The sequence below is a fragment of the Thermobia domestica genome, chromosome 9, assembly GCF_964235325.1.
Source record: "Thermobia domestica chromosome 9, izTheDome1.hap1.1, whole genome shotgun sequence".
NCBI lineage: Eukaryota > Metazoa > Arthropoda > Insecta > Zygentoma > Lepismatidae > Thermobia > Thermobia domestica.
In genome coordinates, this window is record NC_137462.1 from 485,633 (window position 1) to 513,535 (window position 27,903).

The 27,903-nt window shown below is 35.2% G+C and overlaps 1 protein-coding gene across 5 annotated transcripts in view; it reads left to right on the forward strand.

Annotated features, from left to right (window-relative positions):
- Traf4 (TNF receptor associated factor 4) overlaps window positions 1–27,903 on the forward strand; it is a 175,681-nt gene that overhangs the window by 122,181 nt on the left and 25,597 nt on the right. For all 5 annotated transcript variants that reach the window (XM_081770419.1, XM_081770422.1, XM_081770421.1 and 2 more), the window contains one exon: window positions 24,904–25,065. In XM_081770419.1, the coding sequence (XP_081626545.1) occupies window positions 24,904–25,065 (162 nt within the window). The remainder of the gene's footprint in view (window positions 1–24,903; window positions 25,066–27,903) is intronic.

The following is a 27,903-nucleotide window of genomic DNA, read 5'->3' on the forward strand; positions in this document are numbered from 1 at the left end:
AAAATTGTTTAAAATATACAAAAACTAACTTCCACTTTTTACGAAAACTACCCCAGAAAGCTTCGCTTTACGGAAATGCTAGGAAGCTTCATACAGATCAGGTAGTAATTAGGTACTACTACCCTCCTAAGACAACTTTTATAATTAGGAGGGCTTTCTTCCCTCAATTTGTAACCATAAAATGTTTCACTGATGTGAGTTTCAGGATTCGCAGATGTAGAGTTCCCACATTTGTAGACTGAAAAACCGTAACACCCCATGAAAATTCACGGTATGTTAATAGATAATGCACTTGATCCCTGCTGAAATAACAATAAAATCCGAGACGCCTGGAAGGCTTATTCTAAAGCCGCCACTGCTAACCTTTCTATGTAAAGCAAGGAAGAAAGAAAAGCTTGTAAGGACCACTATGCATAATTCTGGTGGAAAAGGTAGTTGTTCTGAAAAAGGAAAGACTTTGGTTGCGAATTCATGCTTGTACTCAGCCAAATGTGAACGAAAACACAGGATACGAAGCGGTGGAAGAATTTGGGTTGCTGTGATGACTTGAATGTACTAGACACCGTGCAGAATCATCCAGGAACAATGGAAATCCGTTTTGTTTTCACAATCCATTGTTGCGACACAGACTCACTTTAATTACAGTGGAAGACTTTCGCAAAAGCTGCTATTGTGTTTTATATACACATATCTTGTACATCAATGATCATATACTTGCACAGTCTTTAAAATGTATTTGTCGAGTTAACTGAAAACACAAAACACGAGATTATATACTTAAGGGAATAAATGAATATTTTTCGAATGTTTAAGGAACATGTCTTGTTTATGAAGTTAGCCTAAATAATGTTTACAAATCGTCTTTGAATTATGAGTAGAGTCGCCGACAAGACGAGACAAAATGTTTCAGATGACATACGAGACGAGAGGAAACATGAATTTGACGTCGGCTTTTGAGACGAGACAGACATCTTTTGTGTCACAGATAATCCTAGTGACAAGATACAAGAGGAGACGGAGGTCCTCCAATAGAAACAGATAATTTCGGAGACGAGACAGCTTCAACTCTTGCCTCGTAGGTAAACTTAATTGTGAGTAATTGCGTCTTGTTCACCCTCACTACCACTTTTATTGTGATGACTAAGTTAAAGGCAATGAAGCGTAGCAAACAGAAACTTCCAGAGAGTCCTAATAAAACCAACTAATTATTGTTTCCAGAACCCAGCTGGCGTAATTGGTAAGGCATCTACTTATCAATCGGGCGCCCTGGGTCCGACCTTGATGCATAGCGGATATTTACTCGCTTTACCTTCCTTGCAATGAGGCTCACTGATTCACTCAGTTTCTATAAGATCTTACGCATCCACTGAAGCTTTACTTTAATCGATTCCTTGGGACGCCCTCTTGACTTTAAATAGTAACAGGTTTGCTTTACTATGTCCGTCCGAGCTCGTTCGTGGCTAAGCGGTTAGCGTATGCGCCATTGGCGTGGGAGACCAGAGTTCGATTCCCGGCGGAGCTCATGTAGTTCGGATTCCACGTTAATCGGTAGGTTCCGTCTCATATAGCCTCGATGCTGAAACGGACGCTAAACTGAAAATGAAATGATATTAAATGAATTCTGTCCGCCCGTTTGTTCAAGAGACAAAATATCTGAGGAGCTACTTTGATGGATCGCCATCAAATTTCACCGGTATGTAGAGGGTCAGAACTTAGAATTTAAGTTAGTTAATGGAGGTGATAGTCAAACCGTAAGTCATAAAATCAACCATCTATTATTCTACCTTCATCACTATAGAGGAAAAACGTTATTAGGAGAAGAGGATTTTTCAAACAATTAAACGTGCGAAGAATGTGTCCCTTCTCCGCTCTAATCTTTCTACTAAAATGACAGTCAAAAATGTGCTGCCATTTTAATTGAGAAAATATTATGCCATGCAAACCAAACTTCTTTACGTGGCTCACACGTGACGCTGCTACTTGTTTCTGAGTGGTTTTCTTAGAGACCTGAAATTTGCCTGCAGCTTATGACGTCATGACTTCTGTTGTGATTGAATTACTTAGAAAAAACATAAGAAGTGAAATCTTTAAAGTTTTATGTCCCATGGTTATGCCGGTTAGGCTAAAGTTGACAGTCATGATGAGAAATGAATGAAATGATGGAATGAACAAAGTGACAGACCCCGAGGAACCCACGTACACGGTGTTTGTCCACCACAAAGTTCACCTGGCGCGAGCTGGGATCGAACCAAGGACCCCAAGCACCAGAAGTGAACGCTCTACCACTGAGCCACCGCGGCCCCTCAAAAAATAAGAAAAAGGGGGTGGGAAGCATACTGATTAGCCTTACGTCCTATCTATAGAGATTGGACTTCCTTAATTGTATTTAAGTACACATATTGTTTATACCTTGAAGGTATTTTTGGTAGCTTCTAAAAAAATTCTAAAGTACTTCAGCTTTAGGACTAAGAGAGTTTTCGGGCTGACGAAGATAAAATCTGCCCTCTTCAGTATTCAAGAAACGATCCAAGAGAACCATCGCCAGCAACAAAGAAATTCAGGTAATTCACAGCTAACTGGCTCTTTCTTTCGTGAGATACCGTTCTAACCTTCGTCTTCAAACATCAAAATATAATTCATGTCCAAAAGAGCTCAGTAATGTTTTCCACTCACATGATTTCCATTAAGCAAAGTAAATTCTTAAACATCTTGCACTTAATGTATATCATGCATTCAGAGAAAGAAGATGTACTATTAACCTGTGTAGCTACGGGGACTGCTATCCAAGTACTTTCCTATCCAGTGGTCTAGTGGCCTGTGCGTGTGCTTTCGACGCACGTAGCCCCAGGTTTGATTTCCAGTAAGAGAAGGAATGTTACAGTGGTTCGAATTCTCCTTAAATTATAGACCCTCGTCTCATATAGCCTCAGTGGTGAAAAAAGATGCTAAACTCAAACAAAACAAATATGCTTCTGTACTACATCAGCAAATAAAATACTTTTTGATTGTAGTTTAACTAATGATATATATTTGTGCAAACTTATAAAGTATTTTAGTAGGCATTAGTATGAATTATTTATTGTACTAGTAACAACGAGGAAAAATACGTTAAGATACAAGTATCCCCTACTGAAATGTAGTTACTTTCCATGCTACGATACTTTCTGCTTTTGCCGGTAACAACTGTTGTACTGAGCTAATCCTTGTGTAGCTGGAAATATTTTTGCTGAGTTGAATGATATTGTTTTGGGAGGAAGATGCGTTGTCTGAGAAATTTCACTTCCTCTCATTGTTTCCCTGATTGAAGAAAACATCAAAGAAGAGGAGTAAATGACACGAAGACATCTCCAGCTTTCCAAGAGAAAGCCCTCGAGTGATGAAGGATGTTAAAGGAAGTTGGTACTCCAGGAGATGCCATGTTGCACAAACCAAATTTCTCTTTCCAGATAATATTATCGCTTCCCCTTGTCTTTGGCTTCCGTTTACAACAAATGTCATGGTTTCTCTTCGTTCTTCACGATTCCATGAAATCCTAATTGTTAACTTGAGAATCAGATTCGGATTCAATGACATTGTGTTTAATAACACAGAAAAAGAAAAACGTTCAAGTACCATAGATCTCATGAACCTCCGAATAACATTTCTTCAGTTATCTCTAAAACGTACTGTGTTATGAAGAAGAATATCCGTGGTTTAAAGCTCAGATGAATTAGTTAAAAATTAAAATAATCTTGAAATCTTTCTGTTTAACGTCCTACGATTATGTCCTTTAGACTAAGGAAGAGGGATTATTAAGGCAAGTGAATGACGTAAGAATCGGCAGAATGAGAATGTGGGATGAAACCCACCGGCACGATGTTGTCCACTACAAATTAACTTTGCCGGGGATTGAACCGTGAACCCCCACACACCAGACGTAAGCATTCTACCACGGTGGCTCCCTAGTTAAAAATGAAGTAAGGGTTTATCTTTCTTGCTGTAAATAGAATAAATAAAATTTTGTTTTCAGTTTCACGTCCCACGTTTATGCTTTATAAAAGCTCAATCAGACAGATAATCAATAGGAACGAATGATTATAGAACAGTTGGTGGAAAGAGAAAGAGGGAGGAAACAGAAGGACTAGGAAAACCTACGGACAAGATGATGTCTATCACAAGCTGACATGGCCTGGAATCGAACCAAGGTCCCTTTGCAGCAGATGTGAGAACTCTACGACTGTGCCTCCAACTAGATGATTTTTTTTTTAAAAAAAGTTTTCTATGCTTTTGCGTACCAGAGATGTTCAACCCCTGGTCCTAGCACTCGCGTGTGGTCTTAATGATTGAGCGGGAGCTTCAATTAAGTTAGCGAGCCTCATCGACTATATTGGTCTCTAGCAGGCGTTGATGATTCTGAGCCTAACCCCTTGGAAACATTTGACCCATTAAAGATACTGAGCCCAACCCAAACAAGCGCCCCAATGAGGTGAGTGAGGGCTTCATTAAGATTAGTTAGGAGGCACCAGCCTTAGTAATGGTAGTGATGTGAGCCTCGATGCAAACTGGCGAACCTTCTGAGGTTTCAATTATGTCCCAAACAATTGTTCAAAAACTTGATTGAAACTTGGTAAACGTTGAATAGAACATAATACCTGATCACGGAATCAGTTAGAAACCAAATCGAGTTACCAGTTCGCATTCTTGTTTAAAATCAAGATTGTAAGCAATTAGTAACATTACACCCAATGACGCTTTCTTCTCTCTTTCCTCTTTCGTCCAGAGTAATATCAGATAAGTTCGTGTTCCACCACAGAGCTAAAAGACACATTTGTTTTGTACATCTTGCTTGTTCCTGAAACTTTTAACTATGTAACCTGCTTCTATTATAGCAATTGCTATTAAAGGAAGTGGCTATTCTAGTTGAATACCGTTGAATCCTACAGTAAAGCACTGATAAAGTAATGTCACCCAAGCTTATTAAATTACAGTGATTATATAATGATAAATATTTTATAACAAAGAGCAATTAATTGCTATTACTGTTGAACGTTGTTTTATTATTATTATTATTATTATTATTATTATTATTATTATTATTATTATTATTATTATTATTATTATTATTATTATTATTATTATTATTATTATTATTATGTTAATTGAATTCATTGTAAAACTCACAGCTGGAATTTAAAGAGATATTTATTAATGTCTGCTTAGACTTTGTTAAGAAATATTACAGTAGTTTATTATTTTACCAAATATTCAAAAAAAAAAAAATTCTAATATGAGTGTTTTTCAGTGATTATCCAAGTTGATTATTTATATTACTCTTTTGCCGTTTTTGAATATGAACCGTAAAACAAAGAAATGAAACAATTGTATTTATATTCACTAAGCATAAAATAATAAGAAATTCGTATGGACTTTCTAAAACATAAATACAACATATTTTTTTTATTCTTCACTAAAAACCATTTCTTGCTTTTTCCCTGAGGACTATCTTCTTTCTTCTTGTTGCTTATTAAATGTTCCCTAAATTATGGTGAGTAAAGAATAACTTGAAACCGTAGGCGGAACTTGAGTCCCCTCTCTTCACCTGAGATTCTTGTCTTCCAAGGAGTCTAATCTGGACCCCACGTAAGACCATTCTCCGCTTTTATGCTTTGTTCTTACAAAGAAGGCATGTATCAACCAAATGGAGCAGAGTGGTTTAGTGGTAGAGCGACAGGCTTCTGGTTCGATCCTGGCTCTCCGAGTTTCTGCATATTCTAAAGGTTCCATACGTTTGTTCCATATGATCGTAGTAAATGTGAAAATAACAAAATTTTTGTTGTTATTGTTGTAATGTTTTCACTGTGAGCCGTGTCACAAAATTCCACACACACAAAATCTCCCAGGCATAAAAAAGTTATCCCTATTTGCGTGGCCATATGGACACGCTGGGAAGGTATGGGTTAAAAAAGTTAAACTAGAAATACAAATCAGTGAACAAAGCAACGTTTATTTTAAAATAATAAATGTGTAACAGTTTCGCCAACTAAACTGAACATGATGGCTTCCTCAGACACTGTAACAACGAGAGAGAGTTGCATCTAAATATAAAAATATCCAAGAAAATAGTTCTAAACACTGATTGGCTGGTCAGTGGTCAGTTCTATTATGATTGGCTGAGTCCATTCTGACCAGCCAATCAATGTTTAGAACTAGTTTCTAGGATCTTTTTTATATTTATGCGCAACTCCCTCTTGTTGTTACAGTGTCTGAGGAAGCCAATATGTTCAGTTTAGTTGGCAAAACTGTTACACATTTATTATTTTAAAATAAACGTTGCTTTGTTCACTGATTAAGTTACAAATTTTATTTCTTTTCACTTTACGGATAAACGAACTTATGCAACCTGTCGCTGAAAAAACAGAAAGGATAATCGTGGCAGAAACACAAAACTGTTCTTGAAGTTTTATCCAGTACAATAAGAGGGTTGTTACTATCTTAGATTTATCTTTGTTACCATTTCTTGTTCGTCTGGCTCCACTTCTGTCTCTTTATGGCTTCTCAATGATGACTCTGAATATATTACATCAACACTTCTGCTATGTTTGAGAGGCCCACCTGGAAACACTAAACTCTGAATCTTCATTCTATTCGATCTCTGTGAAGACACCTGCCTGTGCTACGGGAAGTCAGCCATTAATATGTTTGAGTTTTATTTCATCTCAACTCAATGTATTTGCACCTGGCCTATTGCCTTTACATTTTGCTTGCGAAATGCATTTCTCTGGTATTTTCTTCAGCTGTTCCTTGCACCTGTTGGAGTGCCTTCGTGTCTTTTTCCTTTCCTTTTCCTTCTCAAAATCTTCTCTTCTACTCCATTCAGCGTACATTCTTGGAGCTTATGTTCCAGAATTCAATTCAAATTGAAAGACAACCAGAGTGCATTTTTGTCCTTAAAATCGAAACTGTTCATTCTCACTTTTTAATGCCCAAGCCACTGACGTATGTTGGGAACCCTGTATTACACATATGCAGTGTTTCAAGTAACTTCGTGGCTAAAGCTAGTGTGTTTGGTGCAGGAGGTCTTGGATTTGATTCCGAGAAGAATATTCACGCTCTACGTCTACACGGTTCATACCCTGCTTTAAACTATAGATCTTGTTCTATACAACCTCGCTGGTGACGAAAGACGTAAATTCAAATCGCGTAAGACAAAACTTTGTTTTTGAAGTTTTCAACTCTCTGACATATTTACGGTAATATATTTGTCTACAGAGGATCAGTCTGTCCATTTAAGCAACAATCAGATAGAGTCGTCAGGCCGTTTTACACAGTCCTCTTCTTTAACAATGAGAAGTAATGAGAAATTGCAGTCAGGGACAATATTTCAAAGTAGCAGGCCAGTGTCCACCTGATGTAACTCAATGTAAACATATTGGGGGCCGCGGTGGCTCAGTGGTAGAGCGTTCACCTCTGGTGCTTGGGTTCCCGGGTTCAAACCCTGCTCCCGCCAAGTGAACTTTGTGGTGGACAAACACCGTGTGCATGGGTTTTCTCGGGATTCTCCCGTTTCCTCCCACTTTCATCATTCCACCATTTCATTCATATCTCATCATCATCGTCTCCTTTAGCCTAACCGGCATAACCGTGGGACGTAAAACTCAAAAATTTCATTTCAATTTTCAATGTAAACCTGGAAAATACCTTAGGATAACCTAATGGGATTCAAAGTTGGAATTTTCCGATTTTGAAGAAAAGCGCAAACTGTTAGGTTATTTGCGCTAGCTAAAGGCACTGTCTTGAATTTACAGGATTAAAAAAAAAAAAAAAAGATCCAAATTGCACTTTGAATATACTGTGTGTATCAAAATACTTAAGAAGAAATGTTTACATGAAAGTTGCCAGACGGTCGTTTTGAATCCTGGATGCATTGTATTTTCTCTGTCAATCGTGGTCCGTTCCAGGAAACACGACAAAGGATGCGAATTCGTATAAGAAAGGATAATCCAGCAAAAATCTAATTGATGCTTCGGTAAAATACCAAGCAGACTTTAAAAGTTAATCATTTCATTGAGCAATCGGTCTTGGTTTGTCCCTTCTAACTTCTGGCAACATTGCTACAAAGTTCATTAAATGCATTAAACAGTCAGTCTCTGCTTCCCTCATTTAATTTCCGACTTCCCATCTGCCCTTTGCATTAGTATCCGAAACCTACACATGCAATAATCTAAAGTTCCCTCATTTACAGCCAACTGAATTCAACAGATTTCTTAACATTGGTGTTTGTATCTGAAAGAATTTTCTGATCTGCTTCTGCAAAATCAAGTTCTAAATAATGTTATAATTTGTTAAAATTATGTTATTATGTTGTTTTATTTATTACGGTACCTATTAAAAATATTGTTCCCAGGAGACTCGCAAAATTTCTCGCCTCTTCTCGAAAACGAGACGAGAAAATCCTTTTTTCTCGTCTGATCGTGAATTTAATAAGATATTTCTCGTATCGTGGGGCAACAGTATTTCGGAACTGCATTGAAACGAGGATGCAAGAAAACTTACCCACCGGAGTCGAACTCGGGCGTTACAGTTGGCAGGATGTTACCGCAACTCTTATTTATGGCATGTTATTGTTATTAAATATTTGAGTGTATAATGGCCAACATGCTATATCTGAAACCATACAAACAAATAAACGTAATTTTAGAACATACTTGAAAGATGTAAATATTTCTTGAAAATTTTCTTTGGAAAGTTGACCACTACTTAGGGAATCCAGATTGACCAATTATTCTGAGAACAAAGACATCCGTAATGTCCAAAGTACTTTTGATACTTATCTGGTGAAGAGAAGCAAAACAAATTGGAGAGGCTACAAAAACATTCGGTTGTCCTGAATTCCCGCTGACGACCATCCGTAGCTAATACATTGTTAAGTGACCCCATCCGGAGAATAACGTTCATCCACCAAAGATGTCATCGTCTGTTGAATATTGAAGTCAATTGCTCTGTTGCAGGTCACACGTTAGTCAACAGGTATACAGTCGAGTTGGAATTAACGGGAAATCCATCTCTTAAAAATATTCTCTTAGCTTGTAGCATTAGGATTACTTTCTTAAATGGAAACTCATATTCCAGTCTCGTGTAAACTATTTCAAGGTAATTGTTCCTCACAAAATTTTCACTGACAGATCAATTCCTCTATATCTACGTCACATCTCTACAAACTGCAACTGTTTCTATGTAAAAAGGAATCTTGTCGCAACGTGACCATTGTGAGAAATTTCCATGTATGAGTGTAAATCCCCAACTACAATAGAACTCCCTCGTGGCTATGTGCTTAGCATGTGGAAGACCCGAGTTCAATACCCAATGAGAACTTATGTTGTTCGGATTCTACACTAAGCAATAGGTCCATGTCTTGTTTAGCCTTGGTGCTGAAAGGGACGATAAACTATAATCCTAAAGCAGCCTGCACCGGAGGTCTAGTGGCTAGCGCGTGTTTTTCTTGTGCACGTGGTCCGGGGTTCGAATCCCAATGGAAGAACATATAAATGTAATTGCATAAGCCTAAAAGACATACATAACTGTCCGACGTTAATTTTTTTCTTGTCTTAATCCAATACAATGGAAAGCATATTGATTGGTTGCAGTGGTGGTACCGTCTGTTTCAGCAGGCTATATGAGATGTGGACCTACAATTTAAAGTGGAATCCGAAGCATTGTAACGCGATCAAATTTCAAGACTGTCCATATGGTAATGGAACCCTGGACCGCGTGAACAGAAGCACACGCTTAGCCGACGAAGGGTAACGGCTGAAACAGGTTGACTTGTTAACTATAATGAAACACTGAAAACTACTCACAAATCGTCCTTGAAAATTTTGCAAGCATCTTTACAATAGATTGTCGATACAATCTCCGCTAACTTTGAACAAACATTCTCAAAATCCATCAAACATATGGCGTTGATTTAAAAGAAAAATCACTTGTAAAAAATCAGGAACTCCGGGACGAATTTTTAAGCTTGATTGAGAAACTTGAATAAACCTTTTTTTTTTTTTTTTTTTTTTTTTTTTAAGAAAACTTTTCAGTTTAAATTTTACTCTACACATTACTTACCAAAAGCCCAGTGGCGTAGTTGGTATGACGTCTACTTTACCCGTTGAGTGACTCCGGTATGATCACCAGTGGGGCCAGGTAGTTTTCTCGTTCTCCTCTCGCTCCAATGCGGCTCAGGAGTTCATCCAAACTATCTAAAATAGGGAAACCTGTTGGATAAAGGTAGTCAGCTCTTAAATGCACTGAAGTTTATAAAGTTTGAACCACTCAGCCCTTGATTCTCTTATGGTGAGCCCCTAGTCTCTTTTCATTACATACTTAATTTTGAGCCGCAGCGGCCCAATGATGGGGCGCTCACCTGTTGTGTGTGAGGTCCCTGATTCGATTCTAGCCCCCGCCAACCGGGCTTTGTAGTGGACAAACACTATGTGCATGGGTTGACTCAGGATTCTTCCGTTTCCTTTGAGTTTCTTTATTCCACCATTTCGTTCATTATCATCATCGAGGCCCGGATTAGTGCGTAGGTTGAATAAACTGAGACCTTAGAAGGCATATTTGGCTCCTATCCCCCTGCTTTATACATTACATAATAAATTGATTTATTGTACTAAAAATTTCCGATGGGGGCGCTTCTGTATTACATAATATGTTTTATACTTTCCCTCTCTGAGTGATCCTGTCGTCGACTCCGGCAGCACAATCTAGGGCTCCAGAGTGTGTTAATTCGGCGCTGTCATAATTGCTGTCACCCTCAGCCTTGTTAGTATGTTTATGTATGAATCGGTGAGTGGGAGAACAGTACTGTGCCAAAAGCATACTTCATGAACATTTCAATAAGAAAACTGTGTTATGCTGTTCTACACAGGACATTATCTTTTAAATTACGTAATAACTTGAAAATTATTACCCCAATCCATAGGAATATGTTTTTTCTTTTTCTTTTTTCTTTCTTTTTTCTTTTTCTTCTTCTTCTTCTTCTTTTTTTTTTACACATTTAACAATTATTTTTGACCTTAAGTGCAATAACTGTTATCCTATACACATATTTCTGTCGTATAGGAAGAGAGATAAAGTGCCCCTCCCCAGCGCTACGCCATTGAGTTTGAACTAGAGTCATTACATCAAGACTCCTTGCATAGAGGTTAAATTCTAAAACAATGAAATAATTTATTTGAATACTATTTTCACGACTAAAAGCCACTGTTCTACACAGTATATTCCTCAGTGTGCCATCAGAATGAGAAGTTGAGTAACTAAGTATTGGTCTATTGATGTTTATGCACATAGAATCAATAGTTCTATTCTGAATTTTGAAGAACTGGCTGTTATTATAAACTAGGATCTGATCAGTACCTCAAAAGTGTGTTTTGAAAGCTTCGGACAGTCGTTGCTAAGCCGCATCGAGAAAGACTAGAACCTCCCTGAAATCTCAGGTTTACAGTGGAGAAATGAAACTTTTTTAACTTCCTTTAAGATTTGTTACTCCTTTTTTCTGCAGAACGTTGGCAGTCGCTGGGTTTCAACAAACGTAGATAACTTGAGGAATACCCAGAGAAAACCGTAAAATAACCAACTTGACCAGATTTTCTGCGTCATTCACTAGATAGGTCGATGACGTCAATTTCATCGACCAGTGGAATTGTTAAGTTCATAAATATGTTTGTTCTTTATGCAGTGAAGTACAAAGCCTTAACATTGTGGGTGGATATCGCGTTCGCTCTAATTGCTTCTGAGGTAATTAAAGGCCGTAGCTACATTCCTTGCTTAGAAGAAGTTACGCTCTGCTGCTCGTGTGTTGCGAAATATCATATGACCTGAAAAGTTGATAGATGTTACATTACGTATTGTTTCTTCTGCATTTACAACAACAAAATCCTTTTCCCTGAAGCTTACTTTCTGAATAATGAAAATCTCACAACTAACATCGATCTAACTTACGTTGAAACACTCTTTCTTTTACTTTCAAGTAGTCTCTGTTTCAGCATTTTTTTCTACGAGTATTTTTCACATTCTAATTGTTACAGTCTCAGGTTATACAGAAGTGTCAGAGATTTTTTTTAGCTCCACACACAAGATATAAAGAACACTTAATCAAGACAGAATCAAAAAGAAGAAAATAAAGAAAGCTGAAAAAGAAAATATCTTTAGATATAAGGGTTAAGTTGTTTTTGAGTTTAATGTCCCTTTCAGCAGCGAGGCTGTATGAAACGTGGACCCACTGATAAAATTGGAATTCGAACCACATGAGCTCCCTTCAAGAATCGAACCCTAGTCTCTCACGCCAAAAGTTCCTTTTGAAATAAAGTAAAAAAGGATAAATAAAGGGGTTTAAGAAGTGACAAAAGTGTAAAACTTGAAGCTTTGAAGAAAAATAGCTAATTAAATGAAAAAAATTCGATTGCTACAGAAGAAATTCGAATGCTACAAAAGAAATACGAATGCTACAGAAAAAATTCGAATGCTACAGAAAAAATTCGAATGCTACAAAAGAAATACGAATGCTACAGAAAAAATTCGATTGCTACAGAAGAAATTCGAATGCTACAAAAGAAATACGAATGCTACAGAAAAAATTCGAATGCTACAGAAAAAATTCGAATGCTACAAAAGAAATACGAATGCTACAGAAAAAATTCGAATACTACAGAAGAAAAAATAAGTTAGGTTTGTCGATTGTAGATAATCAAAGAGAAAATCAATTATGATATATTTACTTATTTATGTTTATAAGTGCATTCGTTAAAGATCTGCTGAGATATTAAAGATATCGTTAGTGTATAATTATTGTTTTATTGTATTTCAAATACACAACTAGTTATAGTCTGCTGATCATTCAATAACACAAAATCTTTAATTAGTAGTAGTTTTTGGGCATACTCTCACGTTCATTATTAAAAAAAAAAAAGAGAGAGAGCTCTTATGCATTTTGGTAATAACACTCATCTTCTGAGTCCATGTTACACATTCAAAAATTTCTCTTAATTGAAAAATATTTAATTGTTCGTAGACCTTCTACATGGGTAAGGTTGATGAAACGGTATCCTTTATAAGCTTTATACTTCAATTGGTGTTTGGTAAAAGTTTGGCACGGATAAGTTCATTAGTCAATGAGCCATTGTGTTTTCACTCCAACACTGTATTCACAAACAGGCGCTTGTAAATAATACTATTTCCAAGTAATTTTCTCAAACTTTGACAACATTTATCTCTCTCTGAAACTATACGAGCTAGAGAAAAAAAAATTACATCAGTTACTAAGTTATTGTTCTTAACAACTGTACTAAGTTTGATGAAAATCTGAATCCGTGGGTGTCCCTTTCACATTTTTCTGTGTAACTTGACATGGAATTTAACGAGTTTGTTTGTAAAATTTTATAAAAGTGTTAGTTAAAGCACCGTTAAGCTACTTACCGAATGTTACTGGAAAGACTGGGAAACTTTTGTATAAGAAAAGGCTGAACATTTCTCAGAGTATCAATTATTCATCGAGTGAAGCCACTTCAATTTAATTAATCTTTTGTTGATCGTTGCATCAAGGTAATCTTTTTCAAAAAAATATGAATCGTATCTTTTAATATTCAGGATGCATTTCTAGAGAAAACAATAAGTTCTTTCATTCTGTATTCGTCCCCACAAGGATGAGCTAAATGTCGAAGGATTTACGTTTCTGGCATCTTAATATGTCTAAAGCTCCCTCTCGTCAGTTTTAGTATAGAACTATGGAACATTGTGTATAGGCTGATATTACTTTATTTAAATCCCTTTGACATTCCTATTGACCTTTGATGAAAGAAACTGCACGTTTGTTGGTTTCTGAGGTAATAAACGGAAAGAATAATATAACAGCAAAAGTCTTCAGAGTAATTATTTCTGTAACTTTCTCCTTTCTTTTCACGTGAATGTTTTATCAAAACATGTTTAGCATTCAATTGTTTTCTGTTGGCTGTTGTTTTACTCAACAAATGGCCTTTTGAAGTCAATGAAAACCGTACACGACAATCCTTTTTCTCTTGTTATGTTTTTCGATTTCAAATAGTTCTTGGAACCAACGCAAATGCCACAAACTAGTTTTACGATTATAGTAGCATACAGATAGTTATTTCAATTGTAATTTCCTATTCAAAAGAGTTGCTTTCCGAAAATTTAATAAAAAGAAGAAAAAGAAAATCATTGTAAAATCCTCAAAACCGTTGCAAGTTTCTTCCTTTCAAGTTTTTAGTAATTGTAAATACGTAGCCAACCTGATATTGAGGGAGAAGAAGAAACGCCCAGCTACTATATACCCTAAACACATTATATAATATTTTCCAGTATTACGTCCCATGATATGATATTTAGCCTAACATGTACGATGAAGCAAATGATAGTGAAATGAATGCTAAAAGAACAATCTGTAACATTAATGCCTTAATCGGGATTCGAACCAACAATAGCTCCGACCGTTCGACCGACAGCAAAGAATGTTTAGATTTAGGAGGACTTCACCTTTGACCCTTAACCGATTTCGGTTCCAAGCGATAGTTAGTTAACAATCCAGCAAATTATAAATAATTACATAAGAAAACAGCCTTGGCTAACTGGCTAACGGGCGTTCTTGTGTGGCGTGATCCAGATTTCAATCGAAAGTATAAGACATTTGTTTGTTCCTTCGTTATTTAGTGATCTTCGTTCTTAGTGAAAGATTGGATACAGTTTTCGAAAAAGAAAGCGTATTTTTAAAAATCTGAGTCCTATATTTCATTGCAATTGTTTTCTATTTTAAAATTAGAATAAAAAATAAGCATAATGAATTAGCATAGGGGAAAACCAGTGATCCAGCTTTCATCTCTGTGACAAGGAGAACAGTAATCGCAGAAAAAAATTACCATGGTATTTTATGTTTGCAAATAATAATAATAATAATAATATCTATGAGTGTGCCGCGAGAATTCAAGTTACACCCGTAGTGTGCCGCAAGTTGAAAAAGGTTGGGAAAGCTGCTATACACAGTTAACACAAATGAAGCCCCCCAAGGGATGTATAAAGGATGTAAAAAAGTAACATAAGAAGACTGACTGGCGTCCCTTATTCCGAATTCCAATTTGTTGTGTTTAAGAGGTCCTAAATATTGCCGCAATTACGACACACCCTCCCATTTATTTTAGAGATAATTTTTGCTTTGTTGCGTCATCACGTGAGTCAGAAACACTACTCTAAAATAAATACAAATTTAGTATTTAGAAGGAAAAATAACATTTACGCTAAATTCAGAACGATAAACAAAAAGTAAATCGCTTTATGGACTTAAGCAGTTTCTCCAAAAGTTTGGCGGACAAAATCCAGTATCAAAATTAAACAATACACACCTTTATGTGTTTAACAGTGACGAAATAGTTTAAATGCGGTTAACATGCAGCAACTGAAAGTAGTATCGCCATTGTTGAAGCAGTTCTGCGCTGCCGATTGAAGTATAAAATAACTAGTAGTTAAAGCTCGTCATCGAAAAAGACGTTCTTTTCTATTGAAAGTGATATTCAAGAAATTATTGCCATAACATATCCCCCCTCTTGAACATTTTTGTTAAACCTCTTTTTTCCCCTTTGGAAGCTAAACAGCGCATAGGACGAAAAAATTGATGTGGTTTTTAACCTCCTTGTTGTTTTAACAAAGAATTGGCTACTTACAAATGAATCCTCCCTTGAAACATTTTAAAGATTTTGACGTTTCGGAACTCTCAGCTGGTTCCTTCCTCAGTGGCAAGGTAAAAAGGATTAAAACGGAAAGGAGATAAAAGGAATAAAACCAGGAATACATACCACTATATAAAAGTAACGTACAAAAAAGATCCTCAGGTTACCAGAGCAGAGTGAAAAAAGAATGAACTGAATCAAAAGGAACGCGGTGTCTATGTTAGGCCACTATTGCCAGATCTAAAGTATGCATCAAAGGTAGCTACCCAAGTTCGATCAATGTTGCTAGTATCAAGGTTCAATCCAGGTTTGTATTTATGAATAAAGAACGATTCTTTAATTTCCCGTTGTTTTTTGATTTTGCTGAACCTATTACCCTAACCTGTTTTATATTATGTGAATGTTGTTTTAGTTAGTAAAACTAATTGGCTACACAAATCTTCCGAAAACCTTCCATTTTTAGATGAAAAACACTAGTTCTTGCAGGTTTATTTCTTTCAATCTGAAGGACGAAAACCGGGAGAAACAGGCGTCCTGAAAGCCTTTTTCGAGCCAATTAATTCTTTCATTGAAAACCGGGACGTCTGGCAACCCTAGATCAGAGAATTTAAAGATTGGAAATAGGAGGGTTAATATAAATCCTTAAAATTTATTAAATTCACTCCCTTTGCTTGCAACCAATTTCAACCCCAATCAATGAGAATGACTAGGAAGCCTGAAAGAAAACATGCCATATCACATCAAAGCCAAATAATGTTTGCTGAAGTTATTACGAAAATTTGTTTTATCGTAATATGTATATGCGCAATCTTCCAACTTGAGGTTTAATTCATCCCGTTTTTAACTCTTCTTTCTTGGTTAATTTGAAATCCAAGTAAAAAGGCTAGTTTCAGGAACATCAGAATAATCATAAACAAGCACAAAATGCACGTCGAAGCGAATGATAGAGGATAGCTTGCTCTTGAAGTTAGGAGATTTGAAGATAGCAGTTGAAGAAACCCAATGGCATAGAGATTGCCAATATAAATTCAGTAGAGATTGCTTTATTATCAATTACTTTGAGTCTGAATCATTTAAAAGAATACAGTCCTTAAGTTGATAAATAGTGAGAAGTTAAAGTAACATTGATAGTATTAAATTATTCACGAAACGGTGTTAGTGACTGAAGATTATTTGCAAATTAATAGAACATGCTTCATGATTATTATAAACAAACATGGCGGAAATGTATTCAATATTTTTAGCATTTAATTTCTCTCTTATACCTATCAACATTCCTGTCTGAACACATAGTAGGGATATCATCAAATATTATCAACTGTAACAGTATCTAAATGAACTAAGTTCCATTCATGTTCAAGCTCTCGGGAAAGAAAACGAAAAGGAAATAAAAGAACTAAGCAACCGTATTTTCCATTAGCCTGTAATTAACTCTCAACAATAATGATAAACTTATGCTATTTCTGGAGTCAGTAAAATAATATTTAAGAAATAAAGGATAATAAAAATCATACAAGCGCATGTTAAATTTGTAGAAAGGGAATGTATACCTGAGCATAGAGAATTGAGGCTGTTTGGAACGCGAACATTTCTTATGTCGTTTCTTTTGCTGCAGAGAATAAGAAGATTAATCTCGCCTTTTTATGACTTTCTTAGCCTTATTTCCGTCTAAAGTTAATTGTAAGCCCTCTCGTCGGAATCTATAATCTGTGAACGTGCCTTAGTAAATTATTTTATGACATTTCTTCCGACAGATGTCCTTCTTCGCTCATCTTCGTGAGGAAATAAGTTTCTCTGGATTTGTTTTATTATTCTCAGAGTTTCCATTGTTGACAAAATGTAGAGCATGCTGAGAACTAGAAAGAAGATGTTACTGAAATAAAAGTCTTCCACGGGAATTCCATGTCTTTCAGTAGCTGAAGAAACCCATGAACTTGGAGCACTTTTCCTTTTTGTCTTCCACTTTCATTAGCCATAAAGCACATCCGACAAAACAAAATAACTTATTAGAATAATAAAAGGAAAATTAAAAAGGAGATTAGCCATTTCGGAAAGTGAAAGATATAACGTAGTTTCTTTGTAAGGCGTAATAATTAGAAGTAGCAAATATTAATAATAATATTAATAGTAATAGAAGTAGTAGTATCTTTTAAAGTTGTTGAGAATTTTATACCATGCTTAGTATGACAAATTCACAGGACTATCGAACTCGTATATAACGTTTCTCAAACTCGTATCTGTAGTTTAGGTTTGATCGAGTCGTTAAATACTTAATCAATCCTAACGTTCGGTGCTTACGTAATACAGATATTACAAATCTTGGTTACAGCAAGACTCTTTATAACGCTATTTTTACGACCCTTTCTTGTCGTTATTGGATCAAAATGTTCAATGTATTTCAATCAAAAATTTTCTTGTAGGCCTTATATCTGAAAAACTACATACAGTGTAGCCAAACCCAAACCACCATCTTAAGTCAGTGTTATGTGGGGGCCGCGGTGGCTCAGTGGTAGAGCGCTCACCTCTGATGCTTGGGGTCCCGGGTTCGATCCCAGCCCCCGCCAAGTGAACTTTGTGGTGGACAAACACCGTGTGCGTCGGTTTTCTCGGGGTTCTACCGTTCCCTCCCACTTTCTTCATTCTACCATTTCATTCATTACTCATCATCATCGTCTCCTTTAGCCTAACCAGCATAACCGTAGGACGTAAAACTCAAAGATTTCATTTCATTTTCAGTCTGATGTGCTTATTTCGTAGAAAATACGAAAACTCAATTTAGGGGCCGTTCAAAAATTTTGTGGCCCCTGACCCAAAATCTAATTATTGGCCAAGATCGCTTTTTTTTTTTTTTTTTTTTTTTGTGATCATTCCTAAAATTCTTGTAATCGGGTTCAGCTATAATTTCACTAACAATAAATAATACCCTAAGAAGTCAGAACAACAAGTAATTGGAGCAAGCTCATTGAAACCAATATGCAGTATACATGAACAGAGCTAGACACTCTCGATAAAGTATCTGGCAATGTGGTCGTGTGTCAGCACCCCATAGCAAGGAGATTCTCTTCAGTGCAACTAGCAAATGACTGGTAAGAAAATCGAATGACTGTAGATCCCAGCCATCTTAGTTTTCTGAAAATAATTGTCGACAACTAAAGAGGAACTCACTGAACTAGATAAATGAATCATAATAAATAATTTATATGTATATATATAATATTGTTATCACTCTCATAGTTTACGGAATTGAAATAGCTAGAGTTGCAAATTCGTTAAGCTTACAATAAATAAAGAGTGAAATCGTATCTCCTTCACCATTTATATTTTACAAGGTACATTTTATCAACAAACATATTACACAACTTAGATAGGTTAGTACCTTTTTTTTAAAAAAAAGTCTCAACCAATTGGATTCAAATTTAAGTGTGTTGCCACACAATGAATGGAAAAATGCCTGACTGGACAGAGACTCGAACCGGATCCAGTCAATCACTTTTTTTCTTTTGGTGTGTTATAGAGGATCTGGTGTGTAAAAAAGTCGGTTGTTCTCTTCTTTCATTAGTTTATACAGTACAAAAAGGTTTTTAATTTGTAAAGAATGAACATAAAAATCCATATAGTAGTAATAATGCAGCGATATAGTGTATATAATGGAGCATTTACTCATTACTCACTCTCAAGTAATGTCACGACGCTTTACTCAGAAAGATTCTTCTAGATCTTCAGAACTCATTAAATTAATTATTTTGAAATAATTAGTATATCTGGGAAAGAACACCTGAGTTAGAACGTTGGACTAAATGGAAGCCTTTGCGTAGTCGCTAACGCTCTCGCCTTTGGTGCGAGCGGTCCCGGGTTCGATTCCCGGTGGGGGCACTCGGTCGAAAAAGTGTAAAAAGCTTTTTCAGGGCAGCCACCCTGACTGAGGTTTTCCTGGGTTTTCCTCATTCACACCAGGCAAATGCCGGGGTGGTACCTAACTTATAGGTCCCAGGCCGCTTCCTTCCTTCCCTTTCCCCGGATAGTGTGCTCGCCGAGGGACGTCATCCCTCAAACGTGACGGGCTAATTGGCCATAGATACCGAAAGCCCAGAAATCTAAAATTCTAATCCTAATCCTACATGGAAGCCTAATAAAATTTCAATAAAACACTTCGTCACTTGTTTCTAACTTTATAATGGAAATTAATAAAGTTGACCCTTTTGCTTTCAAAGTCATCACCTTCGTTATTCAGTTCTCGTTGCTGCTTATAAAAGTATGAAATAAAGTTGTGTAAAGCAGCGTTCAATGATATGAGTTCTCTTAAAAATAAGTTTCTCTCCCCATCCTCCCTTTCCTGCCTACTTAAACAAGCATTAAGCGTTCTTTGTTCTGTGAGAGTTGCGTGCAAGCTGTTGGTCTTCCGGTCATTGCAACTGGCAATTGCTGCGGAACAAACAACCCACCATCTTCTAATAGAAGATAACAACTGTATGTTTCTTTCTCTCTTGACAAATCCAATAAAAAATGATACAAGTGCTTCTTCTCATGTGTAATTCGCTTTCCTTTCTTTTCAGTAGCTGGAACAACACGCACTCACTCAGCTTCTGATGATACACACGCTCCGTTGTGCTGTTCAGTCATCTGATACGTTAGCTCTTCTTCCCTTCTCGACTTTTTTTTTATTTATTTTAGAAAAGCTCATGTGTACTCAATGAAACTGAAGTAATTCTTGGTTCTGCCATTTTCATTAGAAATCCTTCCTCTTAATAAAATCTTACACCTACTTCTACTTTAAAAATAGAAGATAAAAGTATTTGAAATAAACCATGCATTTTTGTATTTAAATTGCAATGACTGACAATAGTTTTTTTTTTCTTTCTTTTTTGCTCTCCATTCAGTAGATCTTTAAACTGATGATATATTTCTTGTAAAAGGGGGAAATAGGCTCATATTCATTATTATAATCATAAATTTCACTAAAATATCGGCTTTGAGGTGAATACCTATATTGTACATCGGAAGCAATATTAAGTATAGGTTAGGGCAACCAGATTTTGACAAGCGAAAAGTAGAACAGTAGTATATGATCAGTGGTCGAAGTGAGACGGTGTGCGGTGATATTCCATACCGCCTCTTGTTTTTCAGTGATCAAGACATACCGTCACTGAAGATTAGATGCTAAATGCTTTTAATTGGATCTTGGATTTGTCCTAATTCTTACTAATATTAATACATAATTTTTAATACTCTTGAAAATCTTATTTTTGAGTTTGCATATAGACGAAGCCATTGTGTACGAAACGCGCTAATATCTATAAAGAATTAACGAATAAGGAGACTCGAGTTTGCTTTCTATGATGAAAAACATAATAACATATTTATTGATGGATAGTAAAAAGATAAAAATATCTTATCTTACATCCTTATAACAAATTATATTGTTTCAAGGTTTTGCTCGCCTCTTCTTTGGTGTGATTTTTTTTTCAACTGCTCAGCTGAACATACATGTTAATGGAATTTTTCATTATGAAAATCCTGTATTTCGAATGAAATCTCTCTTAAAATTAAATCTTATGCAAGTTTATTTCACACTTCCAAGTTATGGTAAGCAGAATTGCTGAAATCTTCCTCTTGTAAAACCATTACAAGGCAGGAAAACGTTTCGCAAATGATTGATTTACTGAAAATCTGGTCGTATTATAGTAGTAATTAAAAATATTGTTAATTGTTAGAAAGTTCGTTCTCAAACTAAAGCAGCACATGTAAGAACATTTCAATTTTGCCCATCATAACTTGGAAGTGTGGAATGAGCTTACGTAGGATTTAATTTTAAGGAGTATTTCATTCGAGTTACAGGTTTTCCCGAAATTAAAAATTCCCTCAACATATCATACGTTTAGCAGTGTAGCTGAAAACGTTGCACCGAAGAAGAGGCGGGAGGGGCCTTGAAACAGTATGACGTATAATGCATTATAAGGAAGAAGGTAAGGTTATTTTTTTGTTTTTAAATGCAAGAACATATTTTCAACATTGGCTTTCTACAATAAAATTACACTTAAATTCTGTACAAAATGTTGCTTTCAAAGAATAGACATTTAATACGTGTGGCGTCACTATAGTTTCAGATGTATCATCTTCAGAAATATAAAGATGTTCACATGATCTGAAACGTGATGGAAATTAAGAAAAGCTATTAATACAACAAACATTAATATTGTATTAATTTGCATATTGGCATATAAATCCATGCAAGCATGTTTTCGAAGTAGTTAAGTAATTGTTTTACAGTCTCGTAATAATTGTTTTGTAAATAATTACAATAATTTCAAAGAAAGTAATATTCAAATAAGTTTATGTAATATAGAGATATTTATATTCATTCAATAGAATTTATAGTTAGAGTGTACAATTAATTATCGTAAATAAGAAAGTAATAGATAAAGACCAAAACTGAATTAATTCTGATGTAATTTGTGATATTTCTTTGTTACTTCACGTCGTTACTTTTATGTTAATTCTATATTTATTACAAGTGTTGAATGAGCAGATTGCATATAAAGAGAAATTAAGTTGATATGCTGTAGAGACTAACAAAAGATTCAAAATATGTTTGGTTCCTTCAAAGGAAAGTTCAAACCGTATTTATCTTTTAACACAAGTCACAAATTTATTATCGAAGTTGAAAACTCTTCGATGTTGTTAGCGTATAACGAATGGAAAAAAGCCGAAAATGATAGAAGTAGCAATTGATACAATACATTGAGTTGAACAAAGTTATTTGAGTGAATGTAAAACCTGATGCTTAGTTCTCGAGGAAGTTGAGAAAAACTGATAAATAGACTGATAAATAGATGCTATGCCATGACCAGGCCACCTGACGGTGACGTCTGCACTAGAAAGACAACAGTTTTAGTTATAGTTAATGAAATGGGACAGACTCTTAATTTTACTTTTTGTTTAGTCCTAATATTGTCCGAGGATAAGAGATAACAATTGATAGATCAAAATGATATTGTGACAGTTGCCCTATATCAATTTTTATTTCATTTTGATTTTATTTAATTTTATATGGACTTATTGAAAACTTTGTGGATATTATTTCAAATTTTTGTTATAGTGCATGAATAGATTGAAAGGCAACATATACTACATTGCGTAGAGAAAATGATTTTAATTTGCTCTCACGGTTCATGGGAACTTATGTTCCTAAAGCCCCGGAATACCGCTAGAAGATAGGATTTCCATTACACTGCAATCAGTCTTCAGTTCTTTCTTTAATATTACGGGATGCTTTAATGAAGGATTGTCAGTTCGAAACCCAAACATATCAGTTTACCCTTGTAAAATCTCACATTTTAGTGCCAAACATTTTTTTAAACGTCATCTAGTGTGTTTAGATTACAATTTTGGTTCATCGGCATAGAGGAACGCATCTTCATTTCTATTTTCCATCTAATTTACATGTGTGACGTCATATACAAGACCGGAAAGAACGAACGGAGACTCCCACAGTGGTGCTCATAAAACAAATTTTGGTACCTGGAATACGAACCCGAATACCCTCTGGTATAGAAATATTGACGCCTGCGCAAGGAATCGAACACCAACATCCACTCACTCATTTTATCATAACATGCGTATATATAAATTCAGATACGTAGTTTTGACGATATTGACAAAAATATATTTTTACTGCATTAAAAAGTGTTCTCAATAAAGTTATCCCAATAATAATAATTGATAGATTTTATTCTGCCGGAATAGATTATTTATTTATTTATTTATTGCATATGAAAATACCCGTTGTTAGGTAGCAGATTCTGTCTATTATTGTTCCATTTATCCTAACAGTAACACACATGCCCCTAACAGTGACGCACATAATTCTTATGAATCATGATTACCAGAAGACAAAATTACTGCTATACAAAATTTAAATCTGAGTTACGTTATGCTGCCTTGCTTTCATTTTCTATGTGAACCTCACTGCAGAGTTTTTAAATATATTTAATTCTTGGTCATTGCTTAGTGTAGGACATGTAAGAACGAGAATGTATGATACACAACTGGCAGTCATGATAAAAAAAACAACAACATAGAATTGATGAAGTTTTCACCATTGATAAGAGAGTAGTTTGAAGACAAACCATTTTTGAAGGTAGACATGGTGATGAACAGAAAGACGAAAGTCTTTTTGCATTCTGTGCCGACAAACACGAGTCAAGTGTATTGAGTGTGGAGACGTTTCAAAAGCAGCAAATGAAGAAAATGATGATGCTTTCGAGGAAATTTGTATGCAGTAATAATTTTACATTAGTTTTTTTACAATTTGTATTGAAGTATTTTATATTATTATTATTAAAATTATTACTATTATTATTATTATTATTATTATTATTATTATTATTATTATTATTATTATTATTATTATTATTATTATTATTATTATTTACTTTAGCATACGTATTTGCAGATTAGATTAGATACAGAGATTGCTTGAGGTGATGGAGAGAGGAAGCTTCTAATACTGGAAATCCCCGTCATCACGTGTGCTTTCATTGGAAAATCTCCATGTAGTTGTCACAATTCCAACATCTTTAGGGAAAAAGCCTTTGAGCATACCTACAACAGAAATTAACAAACTTTTTTATGTTTTTAAGAAATAAATATATATCAGTGTATCTGTAGCAAAAATAACTAAATAAAATACGTTTCAAGTACAAGCGTATGGCCAGTTATTGTCAGATTGAGGGAATGGTTGTTGTGGATTTGGTGTAATCAGGGAGCTTGTGTTTGGTGTTTGATAGGGGGCACTGTAGTGCCAAGGAGCTAGAATTTTTATAAAGAGTAGACAATAGGAATATCGTCAATAATTTTTGAATGAATTATTGACTAATTAAGTGATAATTTGAATTTGATTTGCTTCTTTACTTCATATATATATTGTATTGACATTAATATTTCTTTAATAAAACGTAGATAATATCAACATAGCAGTAATACCCATTTCAATCTGATTGGATTGTTTTTGTAATGCTCGATAGATGGTAATAGTTCTTGGATATCTTTCATACTTAGAATATCTCTTATGCTTATATATAGCGCCTATAAACATAGTTTTTGAGGTTTTGCACTGAAAGTTACAGCTTCTTGCAGTCCCTGTTTTATCCATTGTTGTCCATTTGAAAGGGAAACTTACGTACATTTTTTCTCTCTGTTTCAGGCTCATCTAAATACGTGCAAACACGATGCAATGCCTTGTACCAACCAGTGCGGAGCGATGATCCCTCGGGTTGTGATGGAAGACCACCTAAAGTACACCTGTCCACAGAGGAGAGCGCGATGCGATTTCTGTGGCAAAGATTTCACAGGACAAACGCTCGAGGTAATGTTTCTGTTTGGGAGAAACAACCATTCACAAGAGGTTAACAAACACACCTTAAAACTTTCCTTTGTTTCTTTCTTTTTTAAAATTGTGTTGCAGTTACTGTAGAAGCAAACGATACTTCTTTCTGGGGGAGAAGAACTGAAGATCTCATAATTGATTGATTTCAATCCAACCAATAAAGATAATTGTTCATTAAATGTGAAATAGAACACACAACATGTTTAATTACAATAGAAAAATTCTGACGAAACGTTTTCTGAAAATTAGTTGGATCGGAGTTTAGCGTCCTTTTCAGCAGCGAGACTACATAAGACGTGGACTCGTCGTAATGTATTCAAACTTCAAGACTCTTCCAGTGGGAATCGAACCCGGAATCCTGTGCACAAAAGACACGCGAACAAGTCAATGTCTTCTTAAAGTATAGGATAAATTCACCACTCATCGACGAATTCAATTACAAACAATATGTTCCATTGCGAAGTCTCAAAGAAACCTGAAAGAGAAATTTCTAGGAAATGTATAATTAATATTCTTTTAATAGGATGAATTCATTCTCTTTGAACTTGGTATAGATTTTACCACCATTTACTTCCAGTGACGACTCTTGAGAGGAGTCACACCGGCAAAAAATTATTTATTTGTTTTTCGCTACAAGCCATGGGAAGAAAGATTAGTACATTAGATAGCTTTCTTCACTTAGCTTGTAGTGATATTTAAAATTTTTATTGATGTGACTTCTCAATCGTCAAGTCGTCACTGTTTACTCCGTAATTCTTCGCGGATTGTACCTCCCCCAAATAATAAACCTCTTTTTGAAACCTGAAAGAAAGCACTCGATAAATTTCATTAAAATCGCATAAATTTTATAAAAGTTATCGTGAAAGACACAGGCAGTTAGGTGAATGCATGTTATTAAGTCAAAGACTACAGCTCGTCTACACTTACTTCAATTAACTTTTGATGTTCTGGTAAATATTAATTCTAATATAGAATGACTAAAACAAACCGCTAATACAATCCGTAAGTTGCTAAACAAACACTGTGGAAATGGAATTTTCCTCATTACGTGATAATCATTAATAGTCATAAATACTCGTATGCTTTCATGAAGACTAGATTTCCAAAATGCTAGTTGAAGAAATTATCAAAATATTTACTAAAGCACTATTCTCGCTAACTTTCAATTGCAATCGAAACGTCACCTTTTATTTTACTTATTTGAAATAAATGCACAATAGTGTGTCAACTGGAGGGTGTTCTTCTGCGTCCCAAGAGTTATTTCAGCTCATCATTGCGTCTTCAATTGTTCTACACTTCGAATTTATTCAGTAGTAGATACATTATTTGAGGCTTTTTTTTTTTTTTTTTTTTTTTTTTTTTTTTTTAAGTTGTAAGGGAGAGACCCTGACTGATGAGAATAATTATATATAGTGTGTTTGGTTGTTTCTCTTACTTTCTAATGGCGTGAGTGACGTGGATAAGCAAGAGAAATTTAACTCATGACATTTCACAGGCGACAAAACAAACGTGCGTGCGGTTAACTAATTTTCAGAGTACTTTTTTTTTTTAATAATATAGTAAGAAAATAAAGAAGGATTTTTTTTAGCTGTATGGTAATTTGTGAGTAGGTCGTAAAATGAGTTGTAAAGCCATCGAAGTCGATTGATATCATTCACGCGATGCTACGGCCTTCGTTTGTTGCTTTGTGATACAGTCATGTGTTAATTGACACGAATATCTCTTGCTTGCGAAGAAAAAAATTGTAATTACGCCTTTAGAAGGCAGAAGTAGGAAGTTTCAAAGAAACGTGGATTTTATGGAAATGTAGAACAATAGGCTACGAGAATAATGCTTTCGGTATCATTAGCATGAGTTATTTTTCAATCTTAAGATAACATTAATCTAATTAGACAAGGAACTTCGATGTTAAACTTTTATGTATTTATTTATTTTTTAAAATGCTCAGCTTTAATTAATGTATAGGAACATTTTAACTGTTTATGTGTAATGTTCTCTCCAGTAGTTTGAGTTGTCATTCAGAAGCAGTCTGCCATATTATTTTCTCATCGTTTGAAGCTACATCCGTTGACCAACCAAATGGCGAGGCTTATGATATCCAGCCAGTTATTTGGTTTCAGGTGATTTGAGGAAAACGTAGGAAAACTTTCTTGAAATGCTGTTTTCAAGCGGATACCTTAAGATAATCATATTTAAGTTATGATTTAAAAGAAGCAGAAATTATGAAGGAGACTTACTTATTAACGAGGTCGTAATTCAACAATTGTATAGAAATCTTAGGGAATCGACGAAGTGCATCCACCTGTTGCCAACAAGACATGAAGCGGAGTCAGCCACCGTCCGAATGACCTCTTCACGCTCAATTCTTTTAACAATCTCTTTTTTTTTTTTCTCCTAATAACAAGCCCTCCAGAATATAAATGTAGGACTTCTTTTTTTTTTAAAAAAAAATATTGATGTAATTTTATTTTGTAGAATCCACATTTCAAAAATTCTGTAGTTTTAACTGTTCCATTCAAATAAGTTGAATTCTAAAATATTTGAATAATTGAAAGAAATAATATAAAATAAAACGGACTGTCTCTACAATAAATCCAAGTGACTTGTGTAGCTAAATGGTAGCATTTGATAGTTTGTGTGCGTGTGTGTTTTTCTGGGTTTGTTTTCTGGTGGAAACACATTGAACAAAGATTTCACAATCTTCTTTAAAGTGGATTCCGTTTCCAGATGCTATGGTTTATTGCGTTTGGTGAACACATTTGTACATCTGGTACAGTTATGAACATGTAAAATGTATATAAAATATGCCAATTTTCC